Below are 24,403 nucleotides of genomic sequence, written 5' to 3' on the forward strand. Positions count from 1 at the left end.
GGGGGTTTCGCGTTATCTGGACTCAGGCGCTCATCCGCAGCCTAACGCAATATGGGCGGGGTGGAAATCCCCCGAAAGCGAGGGGGCGGGGCCAAGGAGGGGCTGCCTATTTAGGCAATGGGTGGAGTTGAAGGGTAGAGCCCAATGACTGTGGGTGGGAGAGGCGTGAACTGGGAGGAGTCGGGAGGGGAGGGGTTTGTAAAAACGGAGGCGGTGTTACGAGGTAGAGGAGGGGCCAGAGTGCAGAAGGGGTGGAGCGCATGCTGGATCCTAAGTGGGGTGGGAGCGCTAAGATGGCCGCAGCTGAGGAGCCGAAGCCCAAAAAGCTGAAGGTGGAGGCGCAGCTGAGGTGAGCGATACCCTGCGTAGGGTGTAGGGTGATGGCGCCGGCCTCTAACCACGGCCTACGTGTGGTTGCACTGTCCCGGCGCTGGGTGATATCCTCGCTGCCCGCATGGGGCCAACGTGCAGATGCCGCTCTTCGGGGAGCAGTCCGCGTGGTTGCCAACTCTCGCCTGGTGCCCGCCCACTTTGGCAGAGTTGCCTCCTGCCTGGGAGCGGCTCCGGCCGCCCTTGGCCAATCAGAGCGCCAGCCGGGGGGCCGACCCGGCTCGGGGAAGGCTGCGGGCGCCACGTGGGAGTTCTCCGGGGCTGACCTGGTGAGACTCCGGAGGACCGTATCGGACCAGAGCAAAGTCACTTGCGGCCACCTCCTCTTTCCTGGGTGGTAACAAGGAGGAGGCCCAGCGATGGCCCTGCCCTGGGTCAAAGACAGAATTCTTGGGTATTTTTTGTAAAATATTGCGGAAGACCTTCCTTTTCTTACACACTGAATGCTTGCACTTTCGCAGTCTGCCGGGGACCCAGACCCAGTCTTCTAGACTTTGGGAGTGAGGGGAGGGGGCATTTAGCTGAACTGATAGGAAAAGCTGATTTTTCTTTCTTTGTTGATTTTGGCAGCAGTGTGGGCAGTTTTCTGCGCCTGACATCTGCCTCACATGTGATTGATGTTGCAACTTTTGCTTATTAAAAAAATGTTTGTTAAATATTCCTTCCTAATAAGTATAAAGTGCAGCGTGCAGAGTAATTGATGATTTTGAAATGTTCGCTGGAAGGCATTGAATTGTCTAACTAAAAGTAAACATATCGAGTTGATTTAACACTGTTGGGACACTCCTGACTATACAAGACAAATCTCATTTCATGTAACATCACCCTTTTTTACCTCCAAAGGAATTAATCATTAATGATTGAAAAAGGTCATTTAGCCCTGGCCAGTTTGCTCAGTGGTTAGAGCATTGGCCCACGGACCAGAGAGATTCGGGTTCGGTTCGCTAAGGGCACGTGGCTCGGTTGCCTGCCTGCCTGGGTTGCCATTTGTCTCAGCCTGGTTGGGGTTGTGTGGGTGGCAGCCACTCCGTGTGTCTCACATCGCTGTTTCTTTCTCTTCTTCCCCATCTCCCTCCCACTCTATCTGAAGATGAATGCAAGAATGTCCTCTGGTGAGGATAAAAAAAAAGAAAGAAAGAAAGAAAGAAAAAGGTCACTTAGAGGCTCAAATCCCTGCTGGTGCCTTTAATGTATGAAGAAAATAAACTTTAAAAAAATCAAGATATTTTATTTTAAGCTTTCAAACTATAGAGTAGAGCAGCAGTTTTCAACCAGTGTGCTGCAAGAATTTTTAATCATGCAAATCCTCACTGTTTAGTCAGGGACTCTGATCTCTTTTCCCTTAGATCGTCAAATTAAAAAATGACAACAGCCAACACAACAATAATTCATTCGTCTGGTGTGAATGAATAAAAATTACACCTTTTTTTTGGTGTCAGATTGGCAAAAAAATGTATTTTTGTGTGTGTGCTGCAGAATTTTAGTAATTAGTTTATATGTGCCATGAGATGAAAAAGGTTGAAAATCACTGGAGTAAAGCAAGGACTTTTGAATCAGACCTACTTGGGTTCAAGGCATGTGCTTTCCCTATTCTGCCCATTATTAGAGTATTTCCTTAAAAGGTACCTCCTCCACAAAGTTTCCTCTACCAAACTGAAAAACAGATACACCTTTTCCCTACTGTCCTACTTACTAGTCATGCTGCCTTTAGATTTTCCTTTGTGCTCCTCATTTTCAAAGAACTTTCCTATTTTACGGATGAGGAAATTGATACCAAATGAAATAATTAGTTAAGGAACTGAAATAACCCAGAGCATGTGGGTACAAGTTTATTGTTGTTTGACTCTACTGTGTCTACTTTTATAAGCCACCCAAGGTGTACTTCTCTCTGCTTATACATCATTTAAACTAATGATAAATAATGTTTAATACTTAAGTATGTTTGTACTAGGCACTGTTTCAGCATTTTACCTATTTTAACTCATTTAATCCCACAACAACCCTACAAGGTATTTCACCAAGGAAGAAACAAGCATAGAGAGGTTAAATAATTTATAAAGTCACCTATCTAGTAAGTGATGGGGTTGAGATTTTAATCCAGGTAGTCTGATTCCAAGTCTGTACTCTTAATTACCATGTTATATTTATTAACTTAAAGCAATTTATCAAAAAACCCTAGTGACTTTTTAACTCAGTTTTTGTTTCTCTACTACTTTTGCTTCTTGTTTGTTTTTGTTAGTATACATAACTTTATGTTGTTACAATACATGGGCATAAGATACAAAATAATTCTTAAACATATATAATGTATTCTATATGTCATTAGTGTCTATTTCAAACTTGTAAAAGTCCTTAGGCAACTAAAACTCATTTTATACACTATCTAATTAGTACCACCTATAGATTTGAAGTTAAAAGATTAGACACTTGAGTACTAGGACACATCTCTTGATTTTGTATGAAGACCTTTTGGAATTGGCTGCTCCTACTTTCATTATATTAGTTTGGCTTTAAGGATCACAGTATGATAATGCATTGAGTGATTAGACTGCATGCATTATCTATGATGACTTGTTTGACAGTTCAGGGACAAGCTACCAGTTTTGGTTAACTTTTAAGGAGAATGACTTATAAAGTCTAAGCATAGTTTAATGTGTAGATCAGTCAGTAGGGAACAAATAAATTTATGAGGATGTATTTGTAGAGATCAGAGAAAGGATTTAGGCCTTTGTGAAAATTTCTTTTGGCTTTGGAATAGCAGTTTTCAACCAGGGGACATTTGGCAATATATGGAGTAATTTTTGGCAGGTGCTACTGGCACCTAGTGGGTGGAGTTAAAGGATGCTGCTAAACATCCTATAGTGTACAGGAAGTCCTCTATAACAAAGAATTATCCAGCCAAAATTGACAGTAGTGTTGAAATTTAAAAAACTATGCTCTAGGGAGAGCATCTGACAAGTCTAGCCTCCCTTTCTCAAATAGCTGTTATTTTTTAAAGCTGGCTTGTTTTTCAGGGTATAGCAGTTACAGAAATTGCAAAGAAGTAAACAGGCTCTAACATGATTTCACATTGGGTTGGGGAACAAAAGGGAACATTAATTGAATACCAGACAGTACTCAAGGTGCTTTATATATGCTATCTCATTTAATCTTCCCAGCAACTCTGTGAGGTTGGAGTAATGATCCCCATGTTACAGCTGAGGAATTTAGGGCTGAAAGTTGAGAAGCATTTTTGGGAACTGCTCTCTAGATGAAGATGTTCCACCATTATTACCTATATTTAGGACCTCTTAGTTTTTTTTTTTTCTCTTCTTTGGAAATCTCATCCAAGTTCATTTCTTTAGCGGTCACCTCTAAGAGGATACAGTTTCTTCCAAGGCTTGTTCAGCACATGCCTAGTCTGTTCTTTCAATCAGTATTTCAAGTGACTGCTATTTTTATCATGGTGCTAAACATTAGGTACCTATATATAGAGAGGTAAAATCCAGGTTCCATCCTCCTGATGGAAGTGAGTGGGGTTTGGGAAAATGATACCTGAGGATTCTGAAGGATGACAAGGAGTTAACCAGGTGTGAAGTGGGGTGGCTGACTTTATAGGAAAGTTTGTTCGAGGTAGAAATGGGAGAGAGCTGCCTCTTGGGGAACTATAGATGATTTGGTCTGACTTGTAGCAGAGGGTGTATGGAGTACAGGCATTGTACTGGATACTTTCACATGTGTGATCTTTCTATCTCCATATCCTTTAGCTCTCACACCCTAAGTTTACTGTTTGCTGAATATCTCCTTCTGAGTGTCTTGCTGACACTTCAAAGTCATATATATCAAACTAAATCCATCTGTTGTCCTACATCTTCACCTTCATCCATGGTTTCTGCATCTGTTAATGGTACCACTATCTTGTCTCTCTGCAAAGTTTGGAACCTAGATACTTGATTCATTTTCAAGTCACACAGAATTATCAAAGTTGGTCTTCTTCAGTAATGTCTCATAAATGCCTTTCCTTTTCAATTCCTGCTGTCACAACTGAAGTTTAGATTTTATGTTGCTTGGACTTTGTATTGGCTTCCTAACTAGTCTTTCTACCTTCAACTTATGTTCTGCCTACTCTTTTTCAGGCATAGCTCTACTTATTCATCATAGCAAATATTTGTAAGCTCTTAAGGCATTCACAGGTATTTAGGGCTGAAAGATGTTAGGAAGAATTCAATCCTAAGAGCCCACATAGTAACTTTCTCTGATATTAGCAATGAAAGATTATTCTAGGTCATGACTGTTGATAATATTCAAAAGGAAACAAACTATAATTCTTCAATCAGCAAATACTGTGTTGAGCTTTTATCAAAGTATTGCTTGCTAATAATTTAATTTTCATGAACTCCTACCTCATTAAAGACCCCATGTTTTAAAATTGCATAGTAAACTAGGAAGAATAGTCTGTAAGTATCTTAGGTGACCAAGCAACAGCTTCTGTAACTTCTTCTAAAACATGTTTATTTCTCTTTCAGAAAATTATCTGGAAGATTATTTTTATAAACTGAGCACACTATTCGTGGAGTTGTCTGTTTTGAGGATTAAATGAGAAAAAAATGCAGATCGAAAAAGAGAAAGGACGATTGTGTGTGTCCTTAGTGTATTGCACAGTGCCTAGTCCTTGGTTGAATGAATTATCAGCATAGCATAGAGTGGGACTGATAATCTTCATGAATTCATGCAATTGAATTGGGCTCTTTTTGGATAATATTGCATGTGTTCACTTATATTCACAGATTTAATCCTTTAAGATTAAGACTTTTAGCTGTGAAGGAAAATGGAAAACAAAAGTCTCCTGAGGTATTTTATATGAATGCCTTAGTAAGATCCTTTCCTGGGCATTATATGCTAGGTCATAGTGAGGGTGGTGGAGAGCCAGAGGAAAATCTGCAAGGATGGTCCTGGGAATCTAAGGGGAAGCATAAAGTGCTTGGAGCCCAGGAAAAGTGGGAAGGACTTGAGGAAAAAGAGAGGCATTGAAAACTGTGTTTCTGATTTTAGGTTTAGACCTAGGCTAAATAAAACATGAGGCTGATATGCTACTTTCTACCTGGAATATAGCTTTACTTCCTTTTCATCAATTAAAATCCTGCCTATGTGCAAAATGTTCACAGTTAAGTAGGAAAAAAAAAAAAAGAATCAAAATTATAAAGAGCATTCTGATCAGGATGGAAGCCAGCAGAACAATGGTTTCGAGTATGATCTCTGGGATCTGACATCTGGTTTGACTCTTGGTTCTTATTAACTGGTAATCTTAGGAAGATTGCTTACTGACTCTTTGCCTCTGTTTTCTCACCTATGAAATGGATATAATATTAGTACCTACCTCAAGAGATTGTTGAGAGGATTTCATGAGAAAATGATTATAAAACTGGTACATAGTAAGTCTTCAGTCATTGTTAGCTGTTATTATGGTACTGTTTAATTCTGCTTTTGACTTCCCGCTCTGCTCCAAATGCAGCAATTACAAATTTAAAAAGAAAATGAAAAGATGTAGGTATACTCAAGAACAGATTAAAATCTCCAGGGACTAAAATGGAAAGGAAATACGCAATTAGACTCTGGGTTCAGGGGCTGGTAGAAATAACTCTGTTCAGGGGAACTGGAATTAGATATTTTGCATAAAACTGGGAGCTGGGCTAGGGCTGAATGAAAAGGAGGCTGAAATCCTCTGCTTCTAGTTGTTGCTTTAAAAAGCTGTGGACCTGAAGTGGGGAGACACGTGGCTGAGCTGCCAGATGGCTTTGAGTTGTGAGCTGTAATATCTCCACCGTCGAGTTGTGAGCTGTAATATCTCCACCATCACCTAGTGCAAGAGCACCGAGCTTGGAGATAGTGGGCTCTGGACGAGAGGTGGCCTACTTCAGGAAAAAGGAAGGGAAAGTCTGAGCCTGCAAACATATGAAGAAGACCATTACTTAGAAAATAAACAAACACCAGAAGATAAATTCATTCAAAATCTAACTGAGTTATTAGAGCAATTTCAAAATAATGTTACCAATTTTTTCTTTCCTTTTTCTTTATTCTTCAGATAGAGCAGGAGGGAGAGAGGGAGGAAGAGAGAGAGAGAAACATCAGTGTGAGAGAGACACATCGACTGTTGATTGCCACCCACATAACTCCAACTGGGGCTGGGGACAAACTGCAACCAAGGTACATGCCCTTAGCGGGAACTGAACCCAGGTCTCTCCGGTCTGCGGGCTGACACTCTAACCGCTGAGCCAAACCTGCCAGGGCTGATGTTATGAATTTTAAAGATCTTTATAAAGATAAAAGAAGTAATAGCCATTAGGAAACAGCATGTTATGAATAAGAAAATGGGTAGATATGAAGTGAATGGCTATGTAAAAGAAAAAAAGGAGTTATTGAAATTAAAACAAAAAATAGGGTGATTAAACTTTAGACCAAAGGTATTTGAAGGGAAAATTAGCAAATTAAAAGATAGTACTGAGTAATTCACCCAGATGTAGCACAAAGAAGTGAAGAGAAATTAAAAGATATAAATGGAAATTGAGAGGTACCAACTTAATGTAAATGTGAGTTCCAAAAAGAGGAAATAGTGTGAATGGTGGAAAGGTCATATTGGAAGAGATGATGACAGAAGTTTTTAGACATTAGAAAAGACCAAAATCCTCAGGTTGAAAGGGTAGTCCAAATATATAGGAAGATAAAATTTTTAAAAATCCACACTAAAACTATAGAGATTTTCATCCTAATTATTATATTAATGTGTATATAAAGAATATGAAACTTTAGGCCCAGCTGGCATGGCTCAGTGGTTGAGTGTCGACCCATGTATCAAGAGGTCACAGGTTCAATTCCCGGTCAGGGGACATGCCCATGTTGTGGGCCCAATCCCCAGTGGGAGGCATGCAGGAAGAGGCCAGTTGTTGTTCTCACTCATCAATGTTTCAGTCTCTCTCTCTCCCTCTCCCTTCCTCTCTCTCTAACATCAGTAAAGAAAAAAATAAATTAAAAAAAAAAAGAATCTGAAAATTTAGACACCAAAAATGTGATAGTAGTTGTTCTAGACGGAAGGATTGTAGATTATTTTTGTTTTCTTTAATCTGTGTGTGTATGTCTGTGTGTGTGTTATCCAACTTTTCTACACTGAACATATATATTAGGACTCTTGATTTTAAGCTGGAGAAACTTGGTATGCACTGAATACATAATTTGGCTGAGTGTTGAGTGGCTAAATATCACTGCTACAGAATCTACCTCTGAGATACTAAGTAAATCTGGAACTTTGTAAAATAAGTATTATGATTTTGTTACAGGTTGTAATCTTTTCATCTATACTTCTTAAATTCCAAAAGCTCTAAAAACTGGAAGTTTTTTTAAAAAAGTGTGAGATGAGCCCTGGCTGGTTTGGCTCAGAGGTTAGTGCATTGGCTCGTGGACGAGTTTGGTTCCCGCTAAGGGCACTACCTCAGTTGCAATTTGTCCCTGGCCTGGTTGGGGTTGGGTGGGTAGCAACTAATTGATGTGTCTCTCTCACATCGATATTCTCTCTCACTCTTCCGCTCTATCTGAAGATGAATGTAAAAAATGCCCTTGGGTGAGGATAAGAATAAATAAGTTAAAATAAAATAAAATAAAATGAAATGAAAAGTGTGAGATGAATAAATTTGATAGCAAAACTTGAACTGATATGAGGTACTCTGTTGTATTTGTTTGACACAAATGTGTATGTTTCACTGTAGAAATATTAGTCTGTTTGATAATGGCATGCTGCATAAAACCCACCTGTGGCCCTGGTCAGTTTGGCTCAGTGGTTAGAGCATCGGCCTGTGGTCCAGAGAGACCTGGGTTCGGTTCCTGCTGGGGGCGCGTGCCTCGGTTGCAGTTTGTCCCTGGCCCTGGTTGGTCGTGTGAGTGGCGGACACTTGATGTGTCTCTCTCACGTCGATGTTTTTCTCTCTTTCTCTCTTCCTCTCTCTCCCTCCCACTCTATCTGAACAAAAAATGGAAAAATGTCCTCGGGTGAGGGAAAAAAAAAACCCAAAAAACAAAAAAACCCACCTGTGTAGTTTACAAAATATACATTATGTGCAGTGTGTTTCCTTCCTAAAATTAATAAATTTCTGAATCCCATAAAATTCTGGTGCCGAAATATATCTTGCCCCAATGATTCAACAAAAGGATTGTGGACCTTTATTAAAAATTTAAATAATTGGCTTTTTAAAGTTTGCTATTATACAGAAACAATTTTTCATCAGGGTCAGTTGCTACATTTTTGCTGCAGTTTCCATTCTACACTTCTGTGATACTAAATAGATGTTTATTTCAAAAATGTCTTTTGGCTAGCTCTATCATAGTACTGCTACTGGTATGTCATTGACTTATTAGGCTTTTCTTCCTCTATAATAATAACTGACTAAGGCAGAAACTTCTCTTTAACTTTTGGACTTGAGGATTTGAAGGCTTATTTCACTGAAGTGATCTCACAAACTGAAGTTTCACATAATGTTTGAAGGAGATACATTTTGAATATTTTCCAAGGCAGATTTAAAGTTGTAACCCTCATATGTTTTATTTCTGATGTTTTTATTTGTACCTTTTTGTACTTGTGTACACAGTTGCTTTAAAAAATGTGTTAATCTAGAAAGCAGTGTAATTAGCATTCAATATGAGAACATCTGAGTTTCCATTTACATTTTTGCTTTCATTGATTGCATGCATGATGATTTCAGCATATTTTCCAGAATACAATAAGAAAACATATATACAGCAATTATCGTGTAAGAAATTCTGACCTTCTCAAGGCATATCAGCAAGTCACATTTAGATACCAGTAAGCCCTGTGATTTTGCTGTTACTTGCAAATATAGGCTAATAGATATGAAAGTAGCCCATGTGATCATTGATAACTTATAAAATTAGGGATTATCAGAAATTATACAGAGGTGGTTATTTGGCTATTTGCCTTCTAGAGGCTGAGGTGGTGCATCCCTGATAGAACCATTTCTAAGTCTCTAAGAGACTCAGTTACTAACATTACTGGGAAGTCCAGCCAAATATAACTCATTCTAGGAGTGCATATCTTGCCTCTATTGTCCTCTGGCATTGGATTTATTTCTCTCATAGGCTATCTCAAAGTAACAAGGAAGATAGCATTTCTCAACCCCAAGCCAAAAATCTCATGAGCACAATAGAAGTTACTTTCTATATCCCGGTATCAGTTTTGAGAATACTCTGGTCTTACATACCCATCATTGAACCAGTTACTATATCAGAGTTGGGGATTTTGGTCAGACTTGAGTATATTATCATTTTTCATCCCATGTGTGTGCATTGCCAGTGTGTGGGTGTTGGTGAGTTTATGAGCCAGTGGATGTTATATATGTGGGGGAGTTGATGTGGACACACTAATCACCAACTCCACCAGGACCTTATAGAGTGAGGGAGATGGTGTCATTCCCTCAGCAAGAGAAAAGTTCCTTATAGCATGTATAGAAAATGTTTATGAAAACAAACAATTTCCCCACTCAAATCCTCATTCCTCAAGGTCTAGCAAAAGTCTGTTTTTTCTATAAAACTTTCCTCATCATCTAGTCTAGAAATGGCTTCTTCTCTGGCTGTTTGTTACTTTATACTTACATTATTGCAGCATACAATATGTACATGTTTTATCTTAATTACTGCAGCCTGAAACCAGGAAAACAATTGAGTAACCTCGTAACAGGCTGTAAATTTTTGTTAAATGAATGAATTCTTATCTCTTTAAAGATGTTTTAAGGTTGTTTGCCATACTTATTGGTGAAAAATGATTTTATCTATTAGCTGTACATTAAAAAATATTTATTGACTTTAGAGAGAGAGGAAAGGAGAGAGAAACATCAGTTTGTTGTTCCACTTATTTATGTATTCATTGGTTGATTCTTATATGTGCCCTGACTGGATATTGAACCCGCAGCCTTAGTGTGTCTGGATGGTGCTCTAACTAATTGAGTTACCCAGCCAGGCCTAGCTGTAAATCTTTATGTATTCATAAGAGTTGACAGAACGTTACCTGAAAATACTTCATGGTTCTTGGACCTTCCATTTTTCTTGTTATGTGGAGTGAGCATGTGTGCGAAATAAATTCAGTACTGGAGGACATTAGAGGCAAGAGATGCATTTCTAGATTCCATTTCTGTTCTTGTGACTATAGAGAGCTTTGCCTATAACAATCATTTCTTGGTTTGAGTTATCGAACAGAAAGAGTTTGTGCCGGCAGAGCCAAACACTAAACACTGAGAACTGCAGTGAAGAAATATTGGGGATAAAGATCAAAAGCCCAAAATTCTTGATGGCGTGATTACAGGTTATATAGGGCAAAATCACAAGAAACAATGGGTTAGAAGTTTTGGGGTCATACTGGGAACTGATTGGTAGGAGGTGAGGTATTCTTCAGGTCTGTAGGACAGTCCTGAGGTCTGCTTCAGTGTCCCTCTGTCCGGTTTCATGGGAAAGCAGCCAGGGGTTCATTCCACCTCAGGACGCAGGAGGTGAAACAACTTAGGTCAATATGTTATCTTTAGCCTGCCAGAGAAGTCTGGACTTTGTGAGCCTTGGTCTGGTCCAGGGTACTGTTTGCTGCTGCCTCAGGGGTTGCTGATTACCCAGGGGAAAGGCTAGGTCTTTGAGGGGTATTTATATATAGAGATGATTTCTATAGCTAGGCTTTAAAGCTAAATTGAATCAAAGTTATAAGAACCCTTGGTTTCATTTGTCTATGGGGAAAATTCCCTCAAGATAAATATACTTCTGTGTGAACAGTATTATTTTATTAAGGCCCTGTGGTCAGTATTTTTCCTTTTTTTGAAAACAATATCGTGGAATTGCTTATTTGGTGGGGGAATTTTCTTAAAGAGTGAATTTAAAAGAAGATCTCTATGACATATCAGAATGATGAATCTTCTGAGTTAGCAAATTCTTTTTTTTTTTTTTATAAATCCTCATCCGAGGACATTTTTCCATTTTTTGTACAGACAGAGTGGGAGGGAGAGAGAGAGGGAAACATCGATGTGAAAGGGACACATCGAGTGGCTGCCACCCGCACGACCAACCAGGGCCAGGGACAAACTGCAACCGAGGTACATGCCCTTAGCGGGAACCGAACCCGGGCCTCTCCGGACTGCAGGCGGACGCTCTAACCGCTGAGCCAAACCGGCCAGGGCTGAGTTAGCAAATTCTTAATTAGTGAGGCTATTTGATATGTAATTAGAACTCCAAAAGCATTGAAAGTTTGTAATACTGGTCTTAGTTTTGTAGTGTACTGTGTAACACAATGTACTATGTAACCAATGGATAATACCACAGAATGGTCTTTTAGAGAAATTTGTTTCTATCGATTCATCCAGGAGGGGGTCACTTGAAAACAAAATATAGCAGAAGAATCAAATTCAGATGGGTTGTATTTTCTCAAATTCCTTTAAGCTTGATATAGCAAAATAAACTGTGTTTTACTCTCTGAGCCCTAGAGCTGAAGTTTGAAAAACCAGTAAGTTTTTGACTAAACAAATTGAAATACAAGAAAATTATCTCCTTCAAAAATAAACAGTTCATATGTTTTGTCTTTGAAGTTAACCACATTAGAGATTTGAACATTTTCTTGTTTTATAGCCATCACTAAGAAAGTCTTAGGTTCCTCCTAAAACAGAGTTAGTTTTTCAGGAATTGTTTTTCCTGAACAGAGCTGAGACCTTAGTTACCATTTTTAGTTCTTAGGCTGTTAAGCTGTAGAAGTGATGCAGACTTAACACCCTTGGTTGTGTCTATGTTCTCACACACTCAATATGAACTGATTATGTTACATTTTAGCATGTGAGCATGTTGATACACATTCAAGTATGCTGACAGAATTCTACTTTGTCTTGTTTGTTTTACTTAGCACTTGCATAGAACAGGATTGTTTATATTTGAAATATTACAATAAAACTATTAAATTATTAATATTACATTATTAAATTCACTATGTCGTGAATTTTTATTCACGTAATTGTATTCAAGTAATTGTATTAAAATAGTATTTTAGAAAAAAATTGTCTTTTTTGGGGAGGAGGCTAGGTTCTTCTCTACATGGTAGGTTTGATTTCTTTGGGTGTATTCATTCCTTTGTTTGAATATCATAAGGGTGCTCTGTAGAGAAATATATACATTTCTAGACTTACACTCACAGATCCTTAGAATTGGGAGGGATCTTAAGTTACCTTTGCCTAGCCTCCTACATTAGACAGGAATCTCTTCTTTAGCACTCCTCTTCCCCAATTTGTGTAGTAGTCCTCCACTAAGAATCAGCACAAATAAGGGAAGGGGGAGTACATTTTTCCACCAATGGAAGAAAACCCACACACATATCTGAGACTTTTGACCTCATTTCTTTTATTTGTTTGTTTTTCTTTTTTTTTTAATCCTCAGCTGAGGATATTTTTCTATTTATTTTCAGACAGAGTAGGAGAGAGCGAGCGAGAAACATCAATATGAGAGAGACACATCGATTGGTTGCCTCCCTTATGACCCCAATCAGGGCCCGGGACTGAACCACAACTGAGGTACATGCCCTTGACCGGAATCGAACCTGTAACTGTTTAATCTGTGGGCCGACACTCGAACTGCTGAGCCAGACCAGCCAGGGCCTTTGCTCTCATTTCTATGTGAAGCTTAACTAAACTACTTTTCTTGGAAGAATTGTTTGTATCCTGATTAGGATACTAACTTGTTAGACTTGTTAGATAGTCTGATTCAGAGCTCTTTAAATTATTTCTTGTTGGCCAAGATGTTGCTTCTTTATACTCATAAAACAGGTTAAAGTAGTCTCCCGTAGTTTTTCCCTTTGAGAAGCTACTTTACTATTTCCAAAGACTGTGAATGCTGGTAGAAGTGGGGTAGAAGCAGAGGTGGGAAGAGAAGGCTAAGAGTGCAAATTCCTAGTTAGGGTGGGACCTCCCGGAGCTGAGGTTTCCTGCAAATCATGGAGTAAGGGTGTAAAAACAACAGCAAATCTCAATATCTGCCAGATGTGGCTTTCAAATGGTAGTTCACAATTTTACAATTTCATGTGATTTTTGAAAACTCTTTAAACATGTTTTAGGCTCTTTAGATTGGGTTAGTGCCTGATGAGATACTTAAAATCAGAGTCTCATATTTACATTGTACAACAGAGAGAAGTGAAGGCCAGAAAGGTTAAGTGATATCAGTCAGGTAACACAGCTAGTTGCTTTTTTTTTTTTTTTTTGCACAGATAGAGTGGGAAGGAGAGGGAGAGAGAAACATCGATGTGAAAGAGACACATGGAGTGGCTGCCACCCGCACGACCAACCAGGGCCGGGGACAAACTGCAACCGAGGTACATGCTCTTAGCGGGAACTGAACCCGGGTCTCTCCGGACCGCAGACCGATGCTCTAACCGCTGAGCCAAACCGGCCAGGGCAGTTGCTTAAAGCTATTAAGTATCTAAGGTGAGATTTGATCCCAAGTATAGTTCCCATTGTACTAAATTTTGGAACAAGAAATGAAATATCAGTTTCTTTTTTGGAGTTTTTTTTCTTTAAGATAAGAATAACATATTTAAAGAATATGTGAAACACTTTCACTTACTTTTTCTTATTGATCCTCACAGCCCACCTTTACCCAAGGAAATAGACCCAGAGTGGTTGAGTCCCTAAGTAGTGAGCTCCCATTTCACACTCTGGACCTCTGACTCACATTTCTTGCTGTTTATATTACACTTTGAAGATACAAATTGAGAACTTGTGAAAGTGAATTCTGTATGTGCTAGATGAGCACACTATTTAAAGAAAATATGTGGGAATGTGTTTAGTAACCATGTTTAGAGTTTTGTCTTTCATGTTCTCTTATTCGCAAAAGTAGTTTTCACTCCCAGGAACAAATATTTCCTTGTGGGATATGCTTAATGGTATGCTTTGCAAATGGATTAATTCATTGAACTTGAACTTTGAGCAGATTGTGTTTTCTAATGAAAAGTCTTGGGCAACCAATTTTGCTTATGATTAAGAGTTAAAATGTTCCAGTTAAGAAGACAGTTTCTATTAAGCTTTAATTTACTTTGGATATTTTGCACTTTTTCCTGATATTAGTAATTTGAATCTTATGACTTCAGTGTTGCTATAATAATATGAGATAGCCCTGACCGGTTTGGCTCAGTGGTTTGAGCGTTGGCCTGTGGACCAGAGAGTCCTGGGTTCGGTTCTCGTTAGGGACACGTACCAAAAAAAAAAAAAAAAAAAAAAGACTAGTCAGCCCTGGCCAGTTTGGCTCAGCGGTTAGAGCGTAGGCCTGCGGTCCGGAGAGACCCGGGTTCGGTTCCCGCTAAGGGCACATACTTCGGTTGCAGTTTGTCCCCGGCCCTGGTTGGTCGTGCGGGTGGCAGCTACTCGATGTGTCCCTTCACGTCGATGTTTCTCTCTCTCTCCCCCTTCCTCTCTCCCTCCCACTCTATCTGTACAAAAAATGGAAAAATATCCTCGGGTGAGGATAAAAACAGAACAAAACAATAATATGAGATAATCATTACTGTTCAGGGAGTTTAATGTGTCTAAGATTACACAGTAAGTGACGGAGATAGGATTCAAACCTGAATCTGTCTTGTTATAAGATTTCTAGTAATTAGCTGTAATATTCAGGTGTTGTATATAAAACAGCAACAGTGATTTGTATGATTAAAAAAATTAAGTAGGCCCTTTACTTCAAATAAACATTTCTATATTATACATGAAACAATTACTAATCATTTTCTAATAAGTTATTAATCTTTTAATTATATTTATAATTTAAAATCCTACAAAAATATTTTACCAGATCTGAGACGGCAGAAATGAGAACTTTTTCATTAAAAATGACTTTGAACTTCATACAAAATTTTTTAAAAAGCAACCTTTTTAAAGAAATGATGAAATGTTCAGTTAGCATACTTTTAAGAATAGGACTACAACATTTTATTAAATTAAACTGATACAGGTATCCCCTGCTTTTTATTATTTTAATTAAATTAATTTATTTTTAATCCTCACCTGAGGATATTTTTCCATTGACTTTTTTTTTATTTTTTATTTTTATTTTTTTATCCTTACCCGAGGACATTTTTTCACTCTCTGTTCAGGTAGAGTGGGAGGGAGAGAGAGGAACAGAGAGAGAGAGAGAGAGAGAGAGAAACATCGACGTGAAAGGAACACATCGAGTGGCTGCCACCCGCACGACCGACCAGGGCTGGGGACAAACTGCAACTGAGGTACATGCCCCTAGCGGGAACCGAACCCGGGTCTCTCTGGACCGCAGGCCGACGCTCTAACCGCTGAGCAAAACCAGCCAGGGCTCCATTGACTTTTTTTTAGATAGAGTGGAAGGGAGGGAAAAAGAGAGAGACAGAGACAGAGAGAGAGACATTAATGTGAGAGAGACACATTGATTGGTTGCCTCCTGCAGGACTTCGACTGGGCCAGGGATTGAACCTGAAACTGAGGTATGTGCCCTCGATATGGAATCAAACCCATGGCTCTTTGGTCCACAGGCCCGATGCACAAACTACTGAGCCAAACTGGCCAGGGCTCCCTTGCTTTTTAAAAGTTTGCTTTATACCACTTTGTTTTTATGAAAGAGCTACATCAATGCCTGTATTTTGCTAACTAAAAGAAATCTAAAGAGGATTTTTACTTTTACAAAAAAAGGTGAACGGCAAAAATAGTGTTCAGTTTGTTTTGCAGCGAGCTTTTATAGAGGTAGCATGTACTCTGAGCAGTGAGAGTGGTCCTATCAGTCTCCTACCAATCTCAAAATGTACTCAACATCTCAGCATCAAGCTACCATAGCTTTGAATTTTATCTGTGAGCATCTGTGCTTTATCTTGGTTTATTTTGTACATCCATTAACAAGTTGTGCCCTAAGGTAATTGCATCTTCCTTTTAGTCCATTTCAGCTTATGAAAGGTTTCATAGGAACACTGTACTTTTGGATAGTAGGGATACCTGTATTTTAAAACCTTAATTTTATAATGCTTGATAATCACAGGAAAAAGGAAGCAGGGAGAGGGAAATATAGATTTGTGAATAGGAAGGGGGAGGTAAAAGGAAGTGGTAAAAGGAAAAGGCTCAATTCCTTTTAGCTATTTCTGCTTTCTATATAACCTCCAATCTCAGACAGCTTGGCTTTTCAGCTTTTTACTCAGCTCTAAGGTGTGTATGTGAGTTTGTGAGGAACTTCTTGTTATTAACTGTAATACCTATGGACTGTTAACATGGTACAAAGGAAAGAGCTTTGAATTAGGAATAAGAACACGTAGGTCCTTTTAAATTTTCTGTCTAGATATGTGTATGCACCTGTGAAGTAATCAGTATAGACTAAAATGCTTTTCAAGCTACATCATGAATCATTTTGGGTATAGCACAACTGGTATTTTATAAAAAGAAAATAGAATAAAAATATTAGTGTATTGCATATGTTGAAGGCAAGAATTGCTTTATGAAACATTGTTTCAGTTATGTATATGTGTAGAGTACTAGGTTACAATGTAAAATGTATTTTTTATATTTTTCTGCAATGATTCTGGTTTTCTATCCCAAAATTTATTGGCTTAAAATAACTATTTTATTAGAGTTCATAATTTGTGAGTCAGTAATTCAGACATAGCTTGGCCAGTTTATTTTTCTCCATGTGGTGTTGATTAGGATCGCTTGGAGGTATCTAGCTGACAACAGGTTTGTTCTGAAGGGGCCAAGTTGTCTTTCCTCACTTGCCTGGTGCTTTGGAGAGGATGGCTGGAAAGCTTGACTCAACTGGGCTTCTCTCCCTCTCCATGTAGTTTGAGGGCCTCTCCATGTAGTTTCTGGTAGTTGGACTTCTTTTCTTTCTTTTTTTTAATGTGGAACTCTTCGCGAATTTGCCTGTCATCCTTGCACAGGGGCCATGCTAATCTTCTCTCTACCATTCCAATTGTAGTATATGTGCTGCCGAAGCGAGCACTGGTAGTTGGACTTCTTATATGGCAGCCCAAGGCTCCAAGAGACCAAAACAGAAGTTGGCCGAACACTTAAAGGCTAGCCTGCAATCTGGTATAGCATCACTTCCACACTATACCTTATTGGTCAAAGTATAAGCTAACCTAGAGTCAAAGGGAGGGGACATACCCCAGCCCTGGTTGGGTCGTGCGGGTGGCAGCCTCTCCATATGTCCCTTTCACGTTGATGTTTCCTTCTCTTCCTCTCTTTCCCTCCCACTCTATCTGAACAAAAAATGGAAAAAGTGTCCTTGGGTGAGGATGAAAAAAAAAAAAAGAAGAAAGGGAGGGGACATAGACTTTTGTCTCTAAGAAATTTTGACTATTTTTTTTTTCCCAGATAGAGTGGGAGGGAGGGAGAGAAAGAGAAATATTGATGTGAGAGAGACACATTGACTGGTTGCCTCCCGCATAACCCCGATCAGGGCTGAGGACAAACCACAACCAGTCTATGTGCCCTTGAGTGGAATCGAACCCGAGCCTCTTTGGTCCACAGGCAAGTACTCTAACTGCTGAGCCAAACTGGCCAGGACATTTTTAAGTGCCACATTATGGTGAAATAATTTTGAAAAAGATGACTGAATTTTATATCAAGCATTTAATTTTATAATTGATCTTTGAAAGATGATTATTAAGAAAAAAAATCCTCACCCGATGATATGTTTTACTGGCTCTCGAGAGAAGGGAAGGGGGCGAGAAACAGAGCGAGAGAGGGCGAGAGGGAGAGAGAGAAGGAAACACTGATGTATGAGAGAAACATTGATCTGTTGCCTCCCTTACACACCCCCAGTGGGAATTGAACCCACAACCTAGTTATGTGCCCTGACCGAGAATCAAACTGGCAATCTTTTGGTGCATGAGACAGTGCTTCAACCAACTGAGCCACACTGGCCAGGGCAAAAGATGATTACTTTTAATAATTTCCCCTCATTGGAAAATGTATCTATTTTTGAAAAAATATGTTTTTATTGACGTTTTAGAGGAAGGGAGAGAGAGAAACGTTGATCGGCTGCCTCCGGATCAAGCCTAAAACCCAGACATGTGCCCCAAACCAGGACTTGAACCGAGATCTCTCAGTCCATGGAATAACAAGTCAATCCACTGAGCCACACTGGCTGGGCAATCCACATTCATCTTTTAAATGCTCCTGTATTCCAAACTGAGTCCCTCCCCCGCCCCCCGACCTAGGAAGACATATATATAGTCCGGATTTCTTTCAAAATATTTAAGGAGGAAAATGTGAACAAATGATAAAAGCTCAGAATGATATTCTTTGGGTTTAAATGCTGTGGAATATAACGAACAAAAAAAGCTGATGAACAAAATAGACCCAGAGATATAGAAAGGAGTACGGTTCAGACTGACAAACTTCTGAGGAGGGGGGGGGGGGGCATGACATAAACCAAAGAAGTTATATGCATATATGAGTAACCAATGGACATAGATAGCAATGCTTGAGGGTGGGGGTGGGGTAGGGAGGAGGGTGTCTGGGGGAAAAAGGAGAAACATCTGTAACAAAAATAAATACATTAATTTAAAAAAACTATTATAAAAAATAAATATTAAAATTTACCCCAAATTAAAATAGGAATGGGAGAACTTAAGTGTATTTTAAACTTACAAATAGGCCTTGTGAGGGTAAATATCTCAACTCCTTGCAAAATGATGTTAAGTTGTAGATACTTAGTTATACCAAAATAATTTTTGGAATTTATTACATACATACATACATACATACATACATACATACTTTCAGTGTGTATACAGTCTGAACATACACTGAGCCCTGATATTGGTATTCCCATCACATTGTACTTCCCAGTGATTATCTTTTATAGCCATTGAAACAATTAAAAAAATGTTTTTAATGTCTTCGTGCCTGATTCTCTCACATATGTAATTAATCATTAGGAAATCTGCATTTTGACCCACCCCAAAGTGAATAATCCTTTGGTTTTCAGTAGATAGTACATGATCCCATCAAATAACTGTAGGGTGAAGTAATCGTCACTGACAGTACAGTAAATCCTTGATTTTACAGATTTTGATTTAAGAAAGGAAATTTCCAGTCCATATGTCCTATGTGACAATTAACACCCTGTTAATTTTAAAATGCTTTTAACCAAGATTTGCTTATAATTAAATTAACAGGTTACTTTTATTATTAATTCAGTGTTATTATTATTATTTTGTTACTCCTCACCCAAGGATATTTTTTCCATTGATTTTTTTTTTAGATAAAGTGGAAGGGAGGGAGAGAGAGAGAAAGAAAGAAAAACACTGATGTGAGAGAGACTCATCGATTGGTTGCCTCCCACACATGCCCCTACCAGGCCAGTGATTGAACTTATAACCCAGGTACGTGCCCTTGACTGAGAATCAAACCTGTGACCCTTCAGTGTGAGGGCCGACACTCTAACCACTGAGCAAACATGAGCCAGGGCTTTCTGTAGCAGATTTAATGAGTACCAGCGGATGTTCCAGTGTGGACTAAACCACACCCCAGCCATGTACATTTGTTTACTCTCCGTGACTGATGAATGCACACATTTACTAGGCCTATTAAGTATAAATTTTAAATTACAGTAATACATATAGAAAACTTTTCTGTGAAATTAAACTTTTCATACATACTTAATTTTAATTACATAAATGTGTCTACATAAGTAAACTAATTAACTTGTCAGTTTTTTTTTTTAATCCTCACCGGAGGACATTTTTCCATTTTTTGTTCAGGTAGAGTGGGAGGGAGAGAGAGGAACAGAGAGAGAGAGAAATATCGACGTGAAAGGAACACATTGAGTGGCTGCCACCCGCACAACCGACCAGGGCCGGGGACAAACTGCAACCGAGGTACGCGCCCTTAGCGGAAACCGAACCCGGGTCTCTCAGGACCGCAGGCCGACGCTCTAACCGCTGAGCCAAACCGGCCAGGGCAACTTGTCAGTTTTTTAACATATGCATTCAGAAAACCTACTTTATTATGTAAGGGACTTTCAGCTTTAACGGACACCCCCTTGCCTAAATTAGTTTGTTATAGCGAGGTTTTACTTTATAATTTTAATTCCACTTGATTTTGAATGCCTGTTGTGCTACATAAGGAAAGACACCTCAAAGATTACATTTTCTCAAATACAACAGTTTGGTAGGCTCTTTGCACTTCTTTTTCTCCTATGTTTCCTAGTAATACTGAGAGTACTATCATTACCACCGCCACTACCATCACCACCATATAAACCTCCAAGTCGTTCAATTTTAAATAGCTAGTTATTGCAGAAAAACAGTCTACTTTATTTCCATAGGGAGGGGCTTTGCTCCAAATATGTCACTCTATTTCTTCCTGCATCCAATTTCAGGTCAATCTTTAGGCAGATGAGTCAGTGCCAATCTTGGTCCTGTCCCACAGATTTTGAGAGAAGATGGGCCTCAGCCCGTGTAGTACAGTGAAGATAGGACCTTCAAATCTAGGTTAGTCCTCATCAGTGGAGACAATGGGATTGTTGGTTACTATTGCCCTCTTAGGGGAAAAACAAAAGCAAAAACATTGAATAAAAGAAACCTTTTTAGTAACCAGTTCTGTCATTTATAAAACAACCAAGTAGAAATGGAAACTTTATATTTATTTTTACTTCTATATAGAAAATGATAGGTATTATGAGTTAGAAAAAGGATATACCTGAATACTATATAAGGAATTTTTAAAAAAGTTATGCTGTTGTGTTTCTTTTATGCATTTATTTTATATTGAACAAACATCCTGTTTTCTGAGCTTACTGATTTTTTAAAATTCTAATTCTATATAGGCTCATATGCCATATATCTAATTTTTAAACTTTTAAAAAAATGTTTTTTATTGATTTTTTTTAATTATGTTTTTATTGCCCTGGCCAGTTTGGCTCAGCGGTTAGAGCATCAGCCTGTGGACCGGAAAGTCCCGGGTTCAGTTCCTGCTAAGGGCACATACCTCGGTTGCAGTTTGTCCCTGGCCCGGTTGGGGTCATGCAGGAGGCAACCAGTTGATGTGTCTCTCTGACATTGAGATTTCTTTCTCTCTCTCTCTCTCTCTCTCTCTCTCTCTCTCTCTCTCTCTCTCCCTCCCTCCCTCCCTCCCTCCCTTCCATTCTATCTAAAAATCATGGAAAAATATCCAAGGATTAACAACAACAACAACAAAATAATTTGTAATTTTACTGAAGCCTATATTTGATGCACACAAGCTAGTGGCTGGAATAGGGGGATCTGCTTAGCTTGATAGTACATTTAGCCACTTGCTACTCATTGTGTGCCCCTGAATTCTTGCACAGTGGTAAAAAAAAATGATTTTTATTTGTCAAAAACAATCCCTCTTTTGATTTTGACAGAAATGAAGTGGTTGAAATTTTCAAAAATAAAGAGGTCCAATAAATGACTCTTGGTAACAGGAGTCTTAGCTAAATTAAAGACACAAATGGCAGATTCATTGGCTGTTCAGATTTAATCTGTGAATGAACATATATGGAAATAAAAGAAGCAATTTCTGAAAGTATTTCATATGGTGCTCCAGCTAATCAGAAAGCTGTCACTGAATCACTACATTTTATGGGTGAAATCATAGTGTGGTGTTCTGAAATTTGGATATTTATAAAAGCCTCAGATTTCTATCAGAATATCTTGGACCTACTCTAGTGACACTGTATATAGTGGTAATTAGCCCCAGTTTTGGAGTCAGACTATCAGAATTTGGATTTCTGTTCTGTAATGAGTGGCTTTAGGTTCAATTTCATCATCTATAAAATAGATATAACAAAATATCTCCTGATAGGGTTGTTTTACATTCAAATGGGATAGTACTTGAAAGATCTATAGCATGGTGTCTGGCACATATTAAGGGACTCAGTAAGTTTTACTTATTTATTCTACTTATATACGTACCTGCTTGCAGCTGACAGTCAAGTTCCCCTCTTAGGGTGTTGTTCAAATGAACAACATATATATTCTGGACATTTATTTTTAATCTATCAGAAAAAAGCAGGCACTATAGAGTAAGAAAAACTAGAAAGAAAAACTGTTTCACGGTGTCTGTCTCCGTCCCTGACCTCTCTCAGAACTCCAGTTTTCTGAGCTTCTCCATTTACCTCAGTAAATATCACCACCATTTACCCTATTTTGTCTAAAATCTAGGAGTTACTCTTGATTCCTTTCATTCCTTAGTCTCTCATATCTATTCCATTGGCAGATCCTATTATTCTACCTCCAGAATTTTCATTTATTTCTATGTCCATCACTATCTTCATGGTTCAAACCAGGATTGTTTGTATTACTATAACAGGCTTCTAATATAGTCTTTCTGCCTTCATGCTCCTATATTCCATTCTCTACACTATAGCCAGGGCGATCTTTTAAAACAAAATTAGATTATGTCATTACTCTGTTTAAAACTTAATTATAGTAGCTTCTTGTTATGCTTATAATAAAATCAAAATTTCTTAGGCTCGTAAAAGCTAAGATGATCTGCTTCTTGCTCTGACCACAAACCTTTTTTCTCTCACACTGGACTTCCACTTACCATTTTAGTGCTGTCTGTCAGGAATGCCCTTCCCCCACCTGGCTCTTATCATTTAGTGCTCTCCTGCTGGAGGCCTTTCCTGACTACCCAGCCTAAAGGAGATTTTCTCTGCTTTAATCTGCATAGCACTTACGATCATTTGATGTTCTGAGGATATGTTTTTATTTATTTTTATTTTATTTTTTTGATTTTTCGGAGAAAGTGGAAGGGAAGGAGGAAGAGTGAGAGAGAGAGAGAGAAAGAGAAACATCAATATGAGAGAGACACATTGATTGATTGCCTCTTGCATGTGCCCTGAGCTGGGCCAGGGATCAAACCTACAACCCACGTACATGCCCTTGACTGGGAACTGAACCCGAGACCCTTTGGTTCCCTGGCTGATGCTCTAACCACTGAAATACACTGGCAAGGACTTTATTGATTTTTAGAGACAGAGAGAAATAGCAATGTGAGAGAGAAACATTGATTGGTTGCTTCCTGTACTCGTCCCTACTAGGGATCGAACCTTCAACCCTTTGGTGCTTGGAACGATACTCCAACCAACTGAGCCACCTGGCCAAGCAGTACATGTTCTTGATTATTGCTGTATACCCAGCGTCTTTAGTAGTAGGATAGATGCTCATTAAATATTTGTGGAGTTAATGAGTGAATGATTCCTAAAAGCTTGTTTGTGAAGTACCATAGATTAGATCTATGGTGAAGTAAAAAAGAAGAAAATTCCTCTGGCTGGTTTGCTCACTGGTTAGAGTGTTGGCCTGTGGACCAAAGGGTGTGGGTTCGATCCCTGGCCCTGGTCGGTGTCCTGTGGGAGATAACCGATTAATGTGTCTTTCTCACATTGATGTTTCTCCCTCCCTCCCTCTAACTCTCCCTCCTGCTCTATCTAAAAATCAATGGAAAATATCCTCGGGCAAGGATTAACAAAAAAAAAAGAAGAAAATCTTTTATATTTATATAGAAAATATACTTCATAAGATTATCAACAATATTTTAGGAAGGGCTATTCTTTATTCTATGATGTCCTTCAAGCATATATATATTTTTTTTACCCATCCTCATCCGAGGATATATATATATATTTTTGGTCAAACTTATGTATGTATGTATGTTACAGATATTTCTCCTTTTTTTCCCCATTGACACCCTCCTCTCCACCCCCCACTCCCATTTAGATATTTTTCTATTTATCTTCAGATAGAGTGGGAGGGAGGGAGAGAGAGAAACATCAGTGTGAGACACATTGATTGGTTGCCTACTGCATGACCCTGACTGGGCCAGGGACAGACCACAACCAAGGTATGTACTCTTGACTGGAATCGAACCCACGACTCATTGGTCCACGGGCTGATGCTCTAACCACTGAGCAAACCAGCTAGGGCCTTCATACATTTTTTTAATCTTAAAATGCCCTTTTATGAAATGATAGTGATATTCAGTTGTAT

The 24,403-nt window shown here is 38.9% G+C and overlaps 1 protein-coding gene and 1 non-coding gene across 6 annotated transcripts in view; one reads left to right on the top strand and one right to left on the bottom strand.

The window, feature by feature from the left end:
• The window catches only part of ADK (adenosine kinase), a 630,959-nt gene that overhangs the window by 14,255 nt on the left and 592,301 nt on the right, over window positions 1-24,403 (top strand). For 2 of the 5 annotated variants that reach the window (XM_036265171.1, XM_036265184.1), the window contains exon 1: window positions 246-349. The exons of 1 other annotated variant lie outside the window; for it this stretch is intronic. In XM_036265171.1, coding sequence (XP_036121064.1) covers window positions 261-349 — 89 coding nt within the window. In that variant the 5' untranslated portion in view covers window positions 246-260. Of the gene's footprint in view, window positions 1-245; window positions 350-24,403 lie in introns of those variants that run through there. 2 more of the 5 variants (XM_036265163.1, XM_036265164.1) reach the window with 1 other exon arrangement.
• On the bottom strand, window positions 17,276-17,382 carry LOC118632864. Its single transcript, XR_004960112.1, has one exon. It is a non-coding gene; the product is annotated as a U6 spliceosomal RNA (small nuclear RNA).

This window comes from Molossus molossus, unplaced genomic scaffold, assembly GCF_014108415.1.
Source record: "Molossus molossus isolate mMolMol1 unplaced genomic scaffold, mMolMol1.p scaffold_m16_p_17, whole genome shotgun sequence".
Lineage (NCBI taxonomy): Eukaryota > Metazoa > Chordata > Mammalia > Chiroptera > Molossidae > Molossus > Molossus molossus.